The 17335-nt window shown below is 40.8% G+C and overlaps 1 protein-coding gene across 1 annotated transcript in view; it reads right to left on the reverse strand.

Moving 5' to 3' along the window:
* csmd1b (CUB and Sushi multiple domains 1b) overlaps nt 1–17335 on the reverse strand; it is a 325939-nt gene that overhangs the window by 23142 nt on the left and 285462 nt on the right. The window contains exons 59-61 of the mRNA XM_077218011.1: nt 8236–8409; nt 5803–5876; nt 5587–5698 (exon numbers count right to left, since the gene is read on the reverse strand). Of these exons, the coding sequence (XP_077074126.1) occupies nt 5587–5698; nt 5803–5876; nt 8236–8409 (360 nt within the window). The remainder of the gene's footprint in view (nt 1–5586; nt 5699–5802; nt 5877–8235; nt 8410–17335) is intronic.

Raw genomic sequence — 17335 nt, forward strand, 5'->3', positions numbered from 1 at the left:
CTTGTGAGTTATTGTGTGCTTTCCCTGAGTCATGGCCTTAGCCTTAGCCTTAGCCTTAGCCTTAGCCTTAGCCTTAGCCTTAGCCTTAGCCTTAGCCTTAGCCTTAGCCTTAGCCTTAGCCTTAGCCTTAGCCTTAGCCTTAGCCTTAGCCTTAGCCTTAGCCTTAGCCTTAGCCTTAGCCTTAGCCTTAGCCTTAGCCTTAGCCTTAGCCTTAGCCTTAGCCTTAGCCAAGTTTGGAGTTTGTTTAATAAAGTGTGTGCTGCAAGTGGATCCTGCTTCCTAGCTTCAACCACCATCGTAACAGTAAGGGTCATGTAATGCATATTTTTGAGTCATGGACAATGTGTTTAAACTAGTTTAAATTGTTAAATAACATTTCAAAGTGTTTAAATGCATTGCTTTGACCGTTTTTATGTCAGGCGGTACTACCAAATAGTTGTATGTATATATACTGTAGTTGTACCACCTGACATTGAAAGTGTACCAACCTACCCATACTTGGAATTAGAAGTTTTTACCAGTATTTGAGAGAGATCTACAAACCTTTACTCTCTGCCACGAGGATCAGTTGCGGTCACCTGGATGATACATTATCACGTTTAATATAATGACCGTGTTATTTAATCTTAAAAGGGCCATGTTTGCAGTTGTGCAACCCTAACGTTTGAGAATATACAAATTGCTGGAAAAAGCTTTTTCAATTCTCTCAACAGCTTTAAAACTACTGATATTTATGAAATATGTTGTTATGAAACCTAAAATGATGCCACAGTATTTAGTTTTTATATTTTGTATTGTATTGACACCATTTTAAAAAGTTTTCTTAGTATGTTCATTTGTTTGGCCAGTTGCAATACCTGACACTTTGGGGGTTTAAGATAAAAAAACTAAAATAATATGTATTATTTAAATGTAATAAAAAAATAATTTAAACTAAATAGGTTTTATATACTAAAGTTGTCACACCACTTAAGACTTTTTTTTTTTTTGTTGCACCATTTCTCCTTGCCTTGTTTGTCGTCATAGTAATTTGATTTTGTCATCGTGTATGTGTGTGTCATTATCTCCCCTATTTAAGTCCAGTTCAGTTTGTGTGTGGTTGTCGGGTCTTGTCTATGTGTTGGATGTACCTTGTTGGAATTACCCTGTTGGAAATTAAAATCATCTTCGTGTAATTTGTTTAGTCTCTCCATCACAACCCGTGACAAAAGTGATATATGTCATGAATTTATCAAATTATATTACGGAAATAATGGACACAATATGACCTGCCTAACTCAACCTGAGCTGTTTTTTTTTTTGTCAACACTTGACCCATTAATACTAACATATACTATTCTATATCTATAAAAACAACACAAAAAAAAAACATTGCTATATGTTTTGTGTTAGACTAACTGGGACTGGTCACAGCACTTTTGCCCTATTGTTGGCTTGACTGCTTCTATTCTTCTCCTCATTTGTAAGTCGTTTTGGATAAAAGCATCTGCTAAATGATTAAATGCAAGTTTAAATGTAAATATATGGAGCTGTACGATAAAACAGTTTACAAATTGTGATACATATCACAAATCTGAGATTTGCTTTATAGTGTATACTGTATATTGCTTTACGTGAGTGTTCTGTATGTATGCAGGTAAAGTTGAATGTATAAATCCAAATTATAATATATGGCTGTAAAATATTATATAGTAGTTTACATTTTTATATTTGTTATATAGAGGAGTTATACATATTTGCTGTATAGTACATACCGCTTAATCTGAGCAAACTGCATGTATCCGGGTAAAGATGTAATTTATAATATTACGGGTAATTATAATATTTGTATAACTCAAGCCAATGTCTCTGTTTGGCTTTGAGTATATCTGAGCAGAGAGCTTACATTACATTCATCAGTTACAGAGTTTCAGATAAACAATTAATATCAGACGCTTCTGATGTCTGGGATTGGTAATGGCTTTAGCTTTAAAAATCCTGATCAGAGCATCTTTCAAAAATAACAGAATCGCAATGAAAGCAATATCGGAAAGATTTACGGTGGAGTCCCAGCTGCATACTATAGAACTGTTGAGATAAAGCTGCACCGCTGAGAGAAACGTTCTGGGACATGCCTTGAGTGCTGCCATCTTCCATAATATATGAACCATGTCCTCACACCTCACTTTTCATCAACTTAATTCTCCCTGCTTCTCAGCTTCTGACAGTTTGACTTCTTCACAAAGGCAAGATGCCCTAAAGATTTGGTAGGGGCCGCTATCAAAGGGGTCCACAAATCTCAAATTTATGTACAAGTAGTTTAAACATAGCTAACTTTAATTATTATGCCCACATCTGTCCCTTTCCAACAATCATTTCAATACAAAAGCATCACAACGTGGAATTCACCTATAGAGGATGATCACTGGGACAGTGATGAGGATAGAGTGCATGACACTTCTCAGAATTTCTATCAAAAAGTAGATTTGCAAGAGCAAACTTCTCTTTTCTAAGCTGTCAGAGTCCTTGACATCAGCACACTCAGCTACCCTAAATCTGAAGTAATCTGTACTTCTTCAAACAATGTCCTCCTGCAGTAATTTCCCATGTAAAGATCTTGCTCTCTCTCTCCTAACCTACCTTTGTTTTCCCAATAGTACATCATCAATCACACACTGTTGAAACCTTGTTTCGAATATAACTATGGCTGTGTTCCAAAACCTAGGGAACTGCTTTGCTGTCAGATGCCAACACGGGAAAGCTTCCATTTGAGGCTGTATGCTAAGTGAAATGAAACCTCATAAGTGAGTGATCTGAAGCAACCAATAGAAGGAAATATTGCTTTTCATATAGCAGATCTGACTCTCAACTGATTTTGCCGTTAGCATGTTGCTAAATGAACACTTTGATACTCTAATTTTGCTTTTACACTATACAATTTTAGCTCGACATAATAATAATTTTTGACTCAACAGTAACTGGAGAACCGAATTCAGTATACACAGTAAAACATTATGAACAGGCAAGCAGATGCACTCAGAATCTGATTAAATGAACGCAACAAAGTCTACCGTTTTCCCACAAAAAAGAAATATTATAAAGGAAAAAAAGCTTAATGTACAATTTAGTGTGCTGCGTTCATATGCATTATTAATATGGTGTATATAGTGGGCCAGATTTACTAACTGCTTGCACCAGCACAAACCCTTTGGCATTAAAAAACTACTGTCAGGATTTACTAAAGATTTTAAATTTTTACTAAAAAATTTGCGATGAAAAGCCGCGTACAGGGTTATTTTTGCGGCTGACCTTATTGCATATGCATTTCTAGGAGTTTCCCTTTCAGATGCAACATTTATGGGAGAGTATTTAAATGAATCATGCAAGGTGATTTACTAAGGTTTGTAGTCGTCAATATAATGGTATTTGCTCCATTATTTAACGCCCTAAAAAAGCACATCTTAAACCAGATGCTAATTTTCAGCTGCTCTTGGTAGGTCATTATAGCAAATTATTTTTATTTTACGATAATTTGCCCTGTTTAGTAAATCTGGCCCTTAATTTTTTAATATCACTAGCTATGTTTAGATCGCCAACGAGCGGTGGAAACATCAAATTTAGGGGAAAAATAAGATTGTTTTTGACCTGTGTGAAAAAAGAGTGAATGCGAATAATGGTAGATGGAAACGCATTTGCAGAATAAATTCTATCGTAGCGAACATCAAACCCACGTGACTAATCAGCTGTTTCCTCATGATGGGATTTACTGCTCATTTTAGGGAATTCCCGGAAAACATTGTTTGACCGGTTCTGAACAAGCGTAGCAAACATGCCTAGAATTTGGATAAAATAACCTCTGACGATAACATTCTCAGTAGGTTATAAAAATAAAACCCCAAAATATTATATTTTATTATTATTTATTTTTGGTACATTGTTCATTTTATTGAGAGCACTTCTTGTTAAACTGCTTACTTTTTTGAGGAAGAAAATACTTCAAGTAGGCTACAGTATGTTTACCAGTTGTGAAGTTGTGTCACAGTTTTATCATTTTAATTTGCACTACAAAGAGTGTATGTATATTATATATGTAAATAAGTATGTAAATATTTTGGTTCCAAACCATCTACTGTGTTTTATTGTTCTACTATAGTAATGATAATATTTAAAATAATATATTGAATTTAATAGGTGTCTCTCACATTGTCCCACAACATTAAAATAATGTAGATTAGTGAACAATGTTTTATAATAATAAATTATTTTATTTAGTGTCTATTTCATTCATTTAACATATTTAATATTGGGGGCATCCAAGTTATTTTACATAATTTTGAAATAAAAAAAATAAAAAAGTAACACAATAGTTACTTTCCCTGGTAATAAGTTACTTTTATAATGATGTAACTCAGTTACTATTTGTGAGAAGTAACTAGTAACTATAACTAATTACTTTTTTTAAGTAACATGCCCAACACTGGTTGTTAAAGATTGTTAGTCCATGCTCGATATGATAGTTTTACCTTACAAATTCTATGTTCTGCCTTTATGTTGTCTAAGTTATTAAATTGTATCCAATTGCTACTTTGTTTGCATTTGTTACTCATCTTTTTTTAAGGTTGATCTTTTCGCCACACTGCTCGACCACAGGCACTCCATGCAGTGACTGTATGTTATGTTAATGTGTAGCCTACTGTATGTGCGTGTGCGTGCAACGAATCAAAAGCGGCGCCTGTAATGTCATCACACATGATTACACGCACATAAACATCAAAATAACATTCAGCTAGTGACTACTTGAAATGTGGCTGAGCAGTTTAGTGAAAGGATAATCATATATTATGTCTTGTATTAATATACAAAAAGGAAACACGGTTCTCAGACGGGAACCGACTCCCTTAAAGGAGCCAGCTCAAAGCCGACTCGTTCGCGAACAACACATCACTACTCTTTCCGCTGATGGTGTTTTATTTACTGTTGGTTACTAGGTAACCAATACCACTGTCATCCGCTCAAACAACTTGAAACGCACCTAATTCGTATTTGTTAATATATTTATTTTTTATTTTGAATTTTGAAAAGATTCGCTTCTTGTTTGGATGGAAACCCAGCTACTGTCTTAGTACATCAGGGCATGTTATGTGTTTTAGAATGTTTTTAGTGACTGAAAAACTGCGGCAGGGGGATGAATCGCAAGTGCTGATAAATTGCCATTTGTTCAACTATCTTTTTCTTCTTTAGAGAGGTTCTCTAAATAGCCATGGCTTGAAACATGGAAAATTGACATTGCCAGGTCTGTGCTGTAGTTCAATGGATGTTTTGTCCTCCAGGTCTCAATGCCAGTCACTTTTTGATATTGAATACGTTATATTTAGAGTTCTTGTTTTGCCATCATGAATCAAAATTTTTTTTTTTTTCACTGACCTTGTCACACTGATACTGGTGGTATTGCTTTCTCTGCAAAGGATACATGTGATGCTAATATAGAATTTGGCCAAAAGAAGATTTTTCAGAACAGCCTCCACGCTCAGGGCGACAATGATGCTGCCAACATAGACAGCTCACTACATTTTGGAACACATTGAATCTGTATATGGCGATACTTACCAACACATTCTGGTTGCATCCCACTCCACGTTAAATTTTCTAAACAAGTTCTCGTTGTTGAGCCGAGGATGTGATAGTTTTTCCGACATCTGAAGAAAATTTTACTTCCGACCTGTAAGAACAGTTATTGAGACTTAAACCCTGAAACCAAAGAAGCATAACCTGTAATTTACTCAACTAAAGGATCGGAAATGGTCGAATGCCATTTGTCCTCACCTCAAATCCCTGAGCCTGGACTGGAATTCCATATGCTGGAGTTCCAGGATCCTTACATGCAGTGTTGGTTGAATCTACAAATAGATGTTCACACCTTTTATAAGAATTGATTGAAATTTATGGTTAAACTTTACAATAAGGTCCCATTATTTAACATTTGTTAATGCGTTAACAATGAGCAATACATTTGTTAAAGTATATATCTAGTTTAGGGGCCACTGTTTTTAACTAAAAATGTAAAACCTTTTATGCATTGTGGCTGTTAATATAGAAGACAACAGCGTTTTGCGGGCGTGAAAATGCTAACTTTTAAAAACTGATTTTTAAGTGCAAAATATCATTGTGTAAACTACAAAAACACTCATTTAGTGATGTCATGCACATGCATATTACGTGTTCAGTCTACAGACACATAGTGTTTCTTTACAACGTTACATCATAAAAAACGCAAAGGAAAATCTGTTCCGTTTTTTATGACATCGTTGTCATGTAAATGTACCCTCAGTCTTTGTTAACATTATTTAATAATAATACAAATGTTCATTGTTAGTTCATGTTAGCTCAGGTTCATTACATAATATCAACAGATACAACTTTTGAATTTAATAATGTATTAATAAACATTGAAATGAACATGAACCAAGATTAATAAATGTATGCAAAGTATTTTTTATTGTTAATTCATGTTTATTAATTTGGTTAACTGATGTTGACAAATTGAACCTTATTGTAAAGTGTTACCAAATGTATTTATTACCAAATTATTTATTATAAAAAATACTGTATGTATTATGTGGGAAAGGGAATTCCATTGTGTTTTTTTTTCCAAGGTACATACAGGTCCTTCTCAAAAAATTAGCATATTGTGATAAAGTTCATTATTTTCCATAATGTAATGATACAAATTAAACTTTCATATATTTTAGATTCATTGCACACCAACTGAAATATTTCAAGCCTTTTATTGTTTTAATACTGATGATTTTGGCATACAGCTCATGAAAACCCAAAATTCCTATCTCCAAAAATTAGCCTATCATGAAAAGGGTCTCTAAGCTAATAACCTAATCATCTGAATCAACTAATTAACTCTAAACACCTGCAAAAGATTCCTGAGGCTTTTAAAAACTCCCAGACTGTTTCATTACTCAAAACCGCAATCATGGGCAAGACTGTCGACCTGACTGCTGTCCAGAAGGCCATCATTGACACCCTCAAGCAAGAGGGTAAGACACAGAAATAAATTACTGAACAAATAGGCTGTTCCCAGAGTGCTGTATCAAGGGCACCTCAGTGGGAAGTGTGCGGGAAGGAAAAAGTGTGGCAAGAAACGCTGCACAACGAGAAGAGGTGACCGGACCCTGAGGAAGATTGTGGAGAAGGACCGATTTCAGACCTTGGGGGACCTGCGGAAGCAGTGGACTGAGTCTGGAGTAGAAACATCCAGAGCCACCGTGCACAGGCGTGTGCAGGAAATGGGCTACAGGTGCCGCATTCCCCAGGTCAAGCCACTTTTGAACCAGAAACAGCGGCAGAAGCGCCTGACCTGGGCTACAGAGAAGCAGTACTGGACTGTTGCTCAGTGGTCAAAAGTATTTTTTTCGGATGAAAGCAAATTTTGCATGTCATTCGGAAATCAAGGTGCCAGAGTCTGGAGGAAGACTGGGGAGAAGGAAATGCCAAAATGCCTGAAGTCCAGTGTCAAGTACCCACAGTCAGTGATGGTCTGGGGTGCCATGTCAGCTGCTGGTGTTGGTCCACTGTGTTTTATCAAGGGCAGGAACAATGCAGCTAGCTATCAGGAGATTTTGGCGCACTTCATGCTTCCATCTGCTAAAAAGCTTTATGGAGATGAAGATTTCATGGCACCTGCTCACAGTGACAAAACCACTGGTAAATGGTTTACTGACCATGGTATTACTGTGCTCAATTGGCCTGCCAACTCTCCTGACCTGAACCTCATAGAGAATCTTTTGGATATTGTGAAGAGAAAGTTGAGAGACGCAAGACCCAACACTCTGGATGAGCTTAAGGCCGCTATCGAAGCATCCTGGGCCTCCATAACACCTCAGCAGTGCCACATGCTGATTGCCTCCATGCCACGCCGCATTGAAGCAGTCATTTCTGCAAAAGGATTCCCGACCAAGTGTTGAGTGCATAACTGAACATAATTATTTGAAGGTTGACTTTTTTTGTATTAAAAACACTTATTTTATTGGTCGGATGAAATATGCAAATTTTTTGAGATTTTGGATTTTCATGAGCTGTATGCCAAAATCATCAGTATTAAAACAATAAAAGACCTGAAATATTACAGTTGGTGTGCAATGAATCTAAAATATATTAAAGTTTAATTTTTATCATTACATTATGGAAAATAATGAACTTTATCACAATATGCTAATTTTTTTAGAAGGACCTGTAGTGGCTCACCAATGCAAAAAGGCTGCATTCCACTCCAAGAACCGTCTGCTTCACAAACTCTTCTGGAGGAGCCCGCCAGTAGGAACGGAGGTCTGCAGTAGAATGACACCTCTGATTTGTAGGTGAACTGCTGGCCCTCTATGTAGCCCTCTGCAGGGGTGCCTGGATCTCCACACAACATAGCTATAAAGGACACAAGACAAAAAGTTAGTCTGCTAGTTTTCACAGTGTCAGCATCTCAGTTTAGCTACTTTCAGTGTAACTTAGTGGTGAAAGGTGTTGGTGTGTTGGAATTAGACAAAGACAACAGTCAAATTGTCAAACTGTTATCATAGTGCTATTTGCTTGTTTTCCTGAATGCTTCACTTATTTTTGAGGTTTGTTTTTAAGGCATTTAGAAGCTTTAGCATTATATTTGAGACCACCAGAAATAACAGATGGCAAACAAAAAGTGCAACTAGTAAATTACAGATACAATTACAATTACATAGATACAATGCTATAGTGTGAAAATAAGCAAAAAATAAATAAATAAATATGATTTTGTATTAAAACATTTACTGATAGGTTTAAAAACCATTATGCCAATGGAGTGTCCCCATAAACCATATATGCAAGCCAGAGGTCTCCACGAGGTACAGTAAATGGATTTAAAAACATACTAAATTTCTTTATATGAAAATGTATGAAGATTCCTGTAAGGGTTAGGGTTAGGGGATAGACAATATTGTTAGGTCAGTATAAAAACAAAAAGCCTCTGGAAAGTCCCCACGAAGATACCAAAAATAACTTTTTTGGGGAAGCCCACAGTTGTCGATGTGAACAAGGAATATTATTTAAAAGTTTTCGGTTTTTAGGTATGGTACACTGAGTTGTACTGTTTATTAATGTTGCACTGAGCCGCAAACAGGTCTGGTTTAAACTAAGACAGAAAACAATGTTTTCTCATACTGTGTGAAAAATATCATATACTGTGTTTAAAAAAAAAAAAATACACATCATGAAAAGTTCCTAGTCTCTGTTTTTATTTCAGCTCTATCAGATGAGATGCTGTATTCTCAGTGCAGTCATGGCTGAAGGGTTTGCACACGCTTTGCTACTACTACAACACTCTTCAGCTGTAATTGTATTCACAATACAGCACATGCAGCCTCTCATACGGTATTGCTTAATTTAATGAAATCAAACGTTCTAAATAATACATTATTTAAATGGAAACATATATGACAGCTTGACAACCTGACATTTAAAAAAAAATCTACAGTAGTTCTCAGAGCACACTTTCAATTTAAATATATCTGTAAACCTTATAATTAACACTTTTTTTTAAATATATATTATTGTGATTTTATTGTGTTTCACTGGACTTTTATGTTATTTCCTGTTTTGCGCCATGTTTTGTAGTCCTTTGGGGTTTTTTTTTCCCTTCTTGTGATAAGTTCTTTGATTGTTCCCAGGTGTGTCTTGTTTGTAAATTACCCCTTGTGTATTTCAACCCCAGTGTTTCTTGTATTCCTTGTTGAGTCTTGCCCAACACGGATATTATGTTCTCCGTTCTCTGTCTTGGATTTGTTATATTTATTCTATTATTGAACTCACTGCATTTGGATCCAGCTCTCTTTTGTTTTTGAGTTCACCATTCATGCCAACCCAACAGCTGTTACACAATTTAGTTTGGAGGATAAAATTCACAAAAATGTTTCTAATTGAAGATAGTTTTGAACAAGGAGTTTAAAACCAGCATACAAAACCACTGCTGGAGAAAACAAGCATTTGTGTCTTTTGCCTCCAAACTTTTAGTTACTTTGAAAGTCATCATGACATCTATCCTGTGAGACTAGTTGAGAACACTAGCACCGTTCTCCTCTATATAATAGTGCTGCTTGGCGTAAGTACTTGGCTAATATGTTTGTTTTTTTCTGGCACTTTTAACAAGGATTTCTTGTTGTAACAGCTGACATTGCGTCAAAGGCTTAAAATAAAAGCCAGAAGGATTGAACAGCAGATTCTGTGCATGCACCTCGTACCTTTCACACTTCAAACCAGAAAGCCAGGCTACTTGAGGGATCCATTTGTGATGTGTTGACACTTGTATTGAAAATGTCAAAACAGGTTTTATGATGTGCTGTAGCTGCGTTTCACACAATTTCAGTCAATCCATGAAGTATGAAGGTAAAATGATATAGAATTACCTAGCATGCGCAGGGTAAGATTTGTGGAAGTGTACAAAAGATTGTAAGCATAAATCAGGGGCGATTCTATGATTTCAATATTAGGGGGGCTCGGCCCCCAATGAGGGTATGATTAAAAAAAAAAAAATATATATATATATATATATATATATATATATATATATATACTGTATATTTGTTTTTATACAAGGGAACAATACAGCATTCTCACAATACACTACCTATCAAGTTAATCCCTAAATATTGATTTAATTTCAGAACATTTTAAATAACCAGCTAATAAATAAAAATGTGTACGCACGCACGCACGCACGCAGACAGACAGACAGACAGACAGACAGACAGACAGACAGACAGACAGACAGACAGAGTAATTTTATAGAAGTTAATGGGGCCAATCAACTGTTTGGTTACTGACATTCTTCAAAATATCTTCTTTTGTGTTCAGTAGAAGACAGAAATCCATACAGGTTTGGAACAACTTGAGGGTGAGTAAATTAGGACAATTTTCATTTTTGGGTGAACTATCCCTATACTAATATAGAAAAACCTTATATTTCTAGAATTGTCTAGATTGGCAATATTATGTATAATAATAATTAAAAAACACAAATGCCTTAATTAATTAATGCTAATAAATTAATTGGAGCAGGGGTATTCAACGTTTTTCAGGGCACAGACCCCTTAGGTGATAGAGACATGGAGCAGGGACCACGATACAAAATGTGTAAAACAAAGCTACATATTAAGCATATAGCCTTTGATATTAAAAGAAACCAACCATATTATGATTAAGAAAAATCATATGTTATGTTATGTTATGTTAAGACAGTAGATCAGAACTATGCACATTATTGTTGTTGCACATGCATCACTGTCTGTATATTACTTGCTGCCTGAATCATAATCATACAGTGTTCGTTCGTTGGCCAGAGAACGGGCCCCTGACTGAGCCTGGTTTCTCCCAAATAAAAAATGTTTTCTCCATTCTGTCACCTGATGGAGTTTGGGTTCCTTGCCACTGTCGCCTCTGGCTTGCTTGGTTGGGGACACTTATTATTCTTAATATTATTGATCTGCCTGCTTTGACAACATTGTATGAGAACTGAACTGAGCTGGATGATGACATCACTGCTTTCTCCAGAGCTGTTGTATCGATAAATTAACTAAGGGTACGTTTACACGACAACGATGTACTAAAATGTACTCTGTACAGATGACAAAATTATCCCGAAAACCTAAAAACACTGTATTTGTCATGGTCGGTGGCTGTGACGAAAGATACACTCAAAATAAATCTTTAATCCAAGAATCGAAATAATAACCAGGAGAATAAGGAACCACGACACTGTGGCACCACACTGACATCAAACAAAAACATTGCAAGACAGGGAACAGACAGAAACGTCTCGGTTGTGTATGTAACCCTCATTTCCCTGAAGGTGGGAATGGAGACGTAGTCGACGTGTCTACTGATTGTGATTATGCCAGGTAGCCTGTCATCTTCGAGTACTGTTAAAACGAGCCAATGCACATTGGCGTGCGTGAAATGAATCACACACTCCGCCCCTGCAGCATGGGTATAAATATGGAAGTGGATGCACGCACTAGTTGTTTTTCGCTGAGGAGCCGAGCATAACTCGGAGTACATACGTTACCAAGACGTTGCCTTTCAGTCGCTCACGTTCGTCATAGTCGACGTGTCGACTGATTGGGATGCCAATTAAAATGACACTTAGTGCTTCTACCTTCCAGTGCCTAGACAAAAGCCTTCTGATCCCCCCGCATTATTTGAGGCGGAAAAGGGACAGGGCTTAGGCCAGGGAAGTCACTGCTGTTCCACAAGACCACTGGGAAAGCGTTCTCTTTCATTGGAAAGGAACACGCTGTGGAAGGTAGGAAACATGTGGAGAATATACATATGGACTGGGCGGATGACCGGGCAGTACAACATATGGAATGTTACTGGGGTGGCTCCAGCCTATGACAAGGGCGGGACAGACTCAACCGAACAGTGACAGGGAAGACACAGGCTCGCCGCAGGGAGCCGTACCGTGGAAGAATACACATATGGGATCGCCGTGGCCCGTGGCGATCACAACATTTGGACCCAGGCTAACACAGGATCCACCAGTGCATACGAGTGATAGGCCTGGCTTTGGATGTTCCGCCACATCTGTTGCCGAAGGGTATGGAGGAACTCGACAGGGTTCAGCTAATAAGGGGAACTCACAGGAGCAAGAATTGCGCACGTATCCAGCCCATAGGAGGGGAATGGCACTGCAAGCCGACACTTCGAACCGGGCTTCTACCGAACACTTCGACCCACACTTCTAGCGAACGTGATAGGTGTCGCCCAGCCCCCAATTCTATTTATCATCTGTTCAGCGAGGCACTCTGTGTCAACGTCTAGGAGGGAGCAATACACTCACTTGGGAGGAGCTCCCCACCCAGGTGGGCACATGCCCCTTGGGGAAATCACCAAGATGAAGGCAACCACATGTAGTGGGCCAACCCCTGCTTGGAAACGTATCGGTTACCTAACGTAACCTCGGTTCTCTCTAGAAGAGGGAATGAGTATTGCGAAAGTTAGCTTACGCTACGGGAAAGATTCATCTTCTCGAGATATTGAAGACAAAATATTGTCCTTAATTTTTGTATCCATTGTCAACGCAGTGCAGCAGCTAACAGACCTTGAGCAGGCTGTCTAGCGTGCTCATAGGCTGCACTGCGGGAACTGCAGCAGCCTACCACTGAGCCCGACGTGACGTCACGTCCAATGAAGGGCGCTCGCGCCTTCACAGTGTCAAAGCCCGCCAGAATGGGCGTGGCTTAGCGTATATGAGCAGGGCTCGTAGGCTGTATTCTCTGGTTTTCATCAACTGAAGCGAAAAACGCTCGTGGCTCAAGCACGGCAGGTTACGCAATACTCGTTCCCTCTTCTAGAGAGAACCAAGGTTACGTTAGGTAACCGATACGTTCTCTTACGAGAGGTTCTCTCGTACTGCGTAAGTTAGCTTACGCTACGGGAACCCTTTGTCAACGCCGTGCGCGCCAAGCATCCACAATGAGTCCCAGGGCTTTCCGGGGAACCCAAATAAGTGGGAAATAAGGTGGCCAGCAACGCGGACCAGCACTTGTACATAAGCACTCATAAGGTATACAGAGCGGCGTCGCCAATCTGTATAAGCATATAGCATATACCCAATAGTGCAAATCAACCAGAAGAGCTAGAATACGTGAGAGTAGCCTGCGCACGAACATCTGTGGACAGAACGTACATCTCACTTAAACTGACAGAAGTTTTGCCTGCAGAGCGGAAACTTCTAGGTTATAAAACCTGACAAAGGTGGACGGGGAGGCCCAGCCCGCCGCCACACATATGTCGTGAATGGAAATTCCGCTGGACCATGCGCACGAAGAGGCCATGCCTCTGGTGGAATGAGCCCTGATGCCCAGGGGGCATTGCAGACTTGTCGACGCGTGAGCGGCTGCTATAGCGTCCACAATCCATCTGGATAGGCTTTGTTTCGAGGCGGCGAGACCATTGGTGCGCCCACCAACAAAACGAAAAGCTGCTCCGAGCGCCCGAAAGGGGCGGAGCGCGAAGTGTAAAACCTCAGTGCCCTGAATGGGCAGAGGAGATTAACGTCGCTCTCATTATCGAATGAAGGCAGAGCTCACAGAGAAATGACCTGCGCTCTGAATGGAGTGCCAATCACTTTAGGAACATAACCGTGTCTAGGTTTGAGGATGACTTTTGAGTCATTTGGCCCGAACTCGAGACACACGCGGCGCTGACAGACAGCGCGTGTAAGTCCCCCACACGTTTCACTGATGACAGTGCTGTCAGGAAAACGGTTTTGAGTGATAGGTACTTTAACTCCACGGAGTCTAGTGGTTCAAAGGGGAAAGCTTTCAGGGCCTCGAGGACCAATGAAAGATCCCACATAGGAACCGACGGGGGGCACGGAGATTTCATCCTTCTGGCTCCTCTGAAGAAGCGGATGACAAGCTAATTTTTCCATAGCGACCGGCCGCACGTCGTCTCAGCGAATGCTGCAACGGTAGCCACATAGACTTTGAGCATGGATGGGGACCTCCCCTTATCCAACAGCTCTTGTAGGAAACTGAGCAGCCGCGAGACACCACACGCCCTCGGGTCCAGGTTTTTGTCAGTGCACCATTTGGAGAACACTGACCATTTAGACGCGTAAAGCTTTCTAGTACAGGGAGCTCTAGACTGCGTGATCGTGTTCATCAACGGGGTACCCGTTGATTACCCATGCGTGCAGAGACCAGCGCTCTGGATGGGGATGCCAGATCGAGCGGCGAGCTTGTGAGAGGAGATCCGTTCTCACCGGAATCGGCCACGGGGCTGTCAGCTCCGGGAACCAAATCTGATTCTCCCAACGCGGGGCTATGAGGAGCACCGAGTGGCGCGTTTCCCTGATCCTCTTGATTACCTGCGGTAGCAGAGAGATCGGAGGGAAGGCATACAGAGGGCGGCTGGGCCAGACTTGGGCCAGCGCATCCTCGTTCTTCGAAAAGAACATTGGGCAGTGAGCGTTGTCTTTTGACGCAAATAGGTCGACTTCCGCTTTGCCGAACAGGCGCCATAATTTCTGGACCGTTTGGGGGTGCAGGCACCATTCCCCTGGGGGATCGTTGTCCCTGGATAGTTTGTCTGGGCCGTCATTCAGGTGGCCTGGCACATGTGCAGCTCTCAGCGAGCGCAGGTGATGCTGAGACCACGTGAGGAAGCGCTCTGTCAGATTGCAGAGGTTCCTGGATCTGACAGTTCACGTAGGAAACCACTGACATGTTGTCTGATCAGACTAGAACATGGTGGTCCTGTATGAGCGGGAGGAAGCGCTTCAGCGCGTTCTCGACCGCTAACATTTCCAGACAGTTTGTGTGAAGGAGCTTCTCCTGGTCTGACCACAGGCCAAAGACCGGTCTGCCCTCGAAGAGTGCACCCCAACCTGAGTTGGACGCATCTGTCGAGATGAGCTTTCAGTACGAGACCGCTCCCATCATCACACCCCGCTGATACCAGCCGGCTGTTAACCAGGGCTGCAGAGCCGTAATACAGGTCTGAGTCACTCTGATTCCTGAGTCCACTCTGAGTCACTTCCTTTCCCGTGAACTACCAAAATACAGACAGCACGTTACATGCCCCACCAGAGACAGTAATATACTGGACCACTGTTACACCACAATAAGAAATGCATATCACTCCGTCCCACGGGCAGCTTTGGGGCTCTCTGATCACTGTTTGGTTCATCTCATACCGACCTACAGGCAGAAACTGAAATCAGCTAAACCTGGAATAAGGACTGTGAAAAGATGGACTAATGAAGCAGAGCAGAATCTACAGGCCTGCTTTGATTGCACTGATTGGACTGTTTTTGAAGCTGCTACCAATGATCTGGATGAGCTCACAGATACTGTAACATCATATATAAGTTTCTGTGAGGATACATGCATTCCTACCAGGACATTCTTATCATTCACTAATGATAAACCATGGTTTACTGGGAAACTCAAACACCTTCGTCATGCCAAAGAGGATGCTTACAGAAGTGGGGATAAAATCTTGTATAACCAGGCCAGAAACAGATTGACAAAGGAGATCAGAGTTGCTAAAAGGAACTACTCTGATAAACTGAAAAACCAGTTTTCATCCAACGACCCATCATCAGTCTGGAATGGCCTGAGGAACATTACCAACTACAAGTCACCATCCCCTCGATCTGTGGACAATCAACACCTGGCTGACGATTTAAATTCATTTTACTGCAGGTTTGAAAAGCCTTCATTCACACCACACACCCGGTCTGATCTGCACTTCACACATTCAGCATCACCTCCTGTTCTCCAATTATCACTCCCCCCTCCTGCCATCCAACCTGAGCTTAAGGTCTGTGTGGAGGACGTGAGCCGAGTCTTCAAAAAACAGAAGACTAGGAAAGCCTCAGGCCCAGACGGCATCTCATCTGCTTGTTTAAAAGCCTGCGCTGACCAACTGGCCCCGGTCTTCACGCAGATCTTCAACAAATCATTGGAGCAGTGTGAAGTTCCCTGCTGCTTCAAACGCTCCACTATCATTCCTGTCCCCAAAAAACCCAAAATCACTGGACTTAATGACTACAGACCTGTCGCTCTCACGTCTGTGGTCATGAAGTCGTTTGAAAGACTGGTGCTGGCCCACCTGAAGGACATCACTGGACCCCTGCTGGATCCCTTTCAGTTTGCTTACAGAGCAAACAGGTCTGTGGATGATGCAGTCAACATGGGACTGCATTATATCCTGCAACATCTCGACAGACCAGGGACTTATGCAAGGATCCTCTTTGTGGACTTCAGTTCGGCCTTCAATACCATCATGCCTGGTCTTCTCACAGCCAAACTGACCCAGCTCTCCATACCATCCTCGATCTGTCAGTGGATCACCAGCTTCCTGACGGACCGGCAGCAGCGAGTGAGACTGGGGAAACACACATCCAAGACACTCACAATCAGCACTGGTGCTCCCCAAGGGTGCGTTCTCTCCCCACTGCTCTTCTCCCTGTACACTAATGACTGCACTTCTAAAGACCCCACTGTCAAGCTCCTGAAATTTGCAGACGACACCACTGTCATCGGTCTCATCCGAAACGGTGACGAGTCTGCTTACAGACTGGAGGTTGAACAGCTGGCTGCCTGGTGCAGTTATAACAACCTTGAGCTGAACACGCTCAAAACAGTGGAGATGATCGTGGACTTCAGGAGGAACAGCTCAGCACTCCTCCCACTCACCATCATGAACAGCACTGTGGAAGCAGTGGAGTCATTCAGGTTCCTGGGCACTATCATCTCTCAGGACCTGAAGTGGGACAATCACATTGACTCCACTGTGAAAAAGGCCCAGCAGA

The sequence above is a fragment of the Siphateles boraxobius genome, unplaced genomic scaffold (assembly GCF_051911475.1).
Source record: "Siphateles boraxobius isolate OS27281-9 unplaced genomic scaffold, OSU_SipBor_1 12, whole genome shotgun sequence".
Classification (NCBI taxonomy): domain Eukaryota; kingdom Metazoa; phylum Chordata; class Actinopteri; order Cypriniformes; family Leuciscidae; genus Siphateles; species Siphateles boraxobius.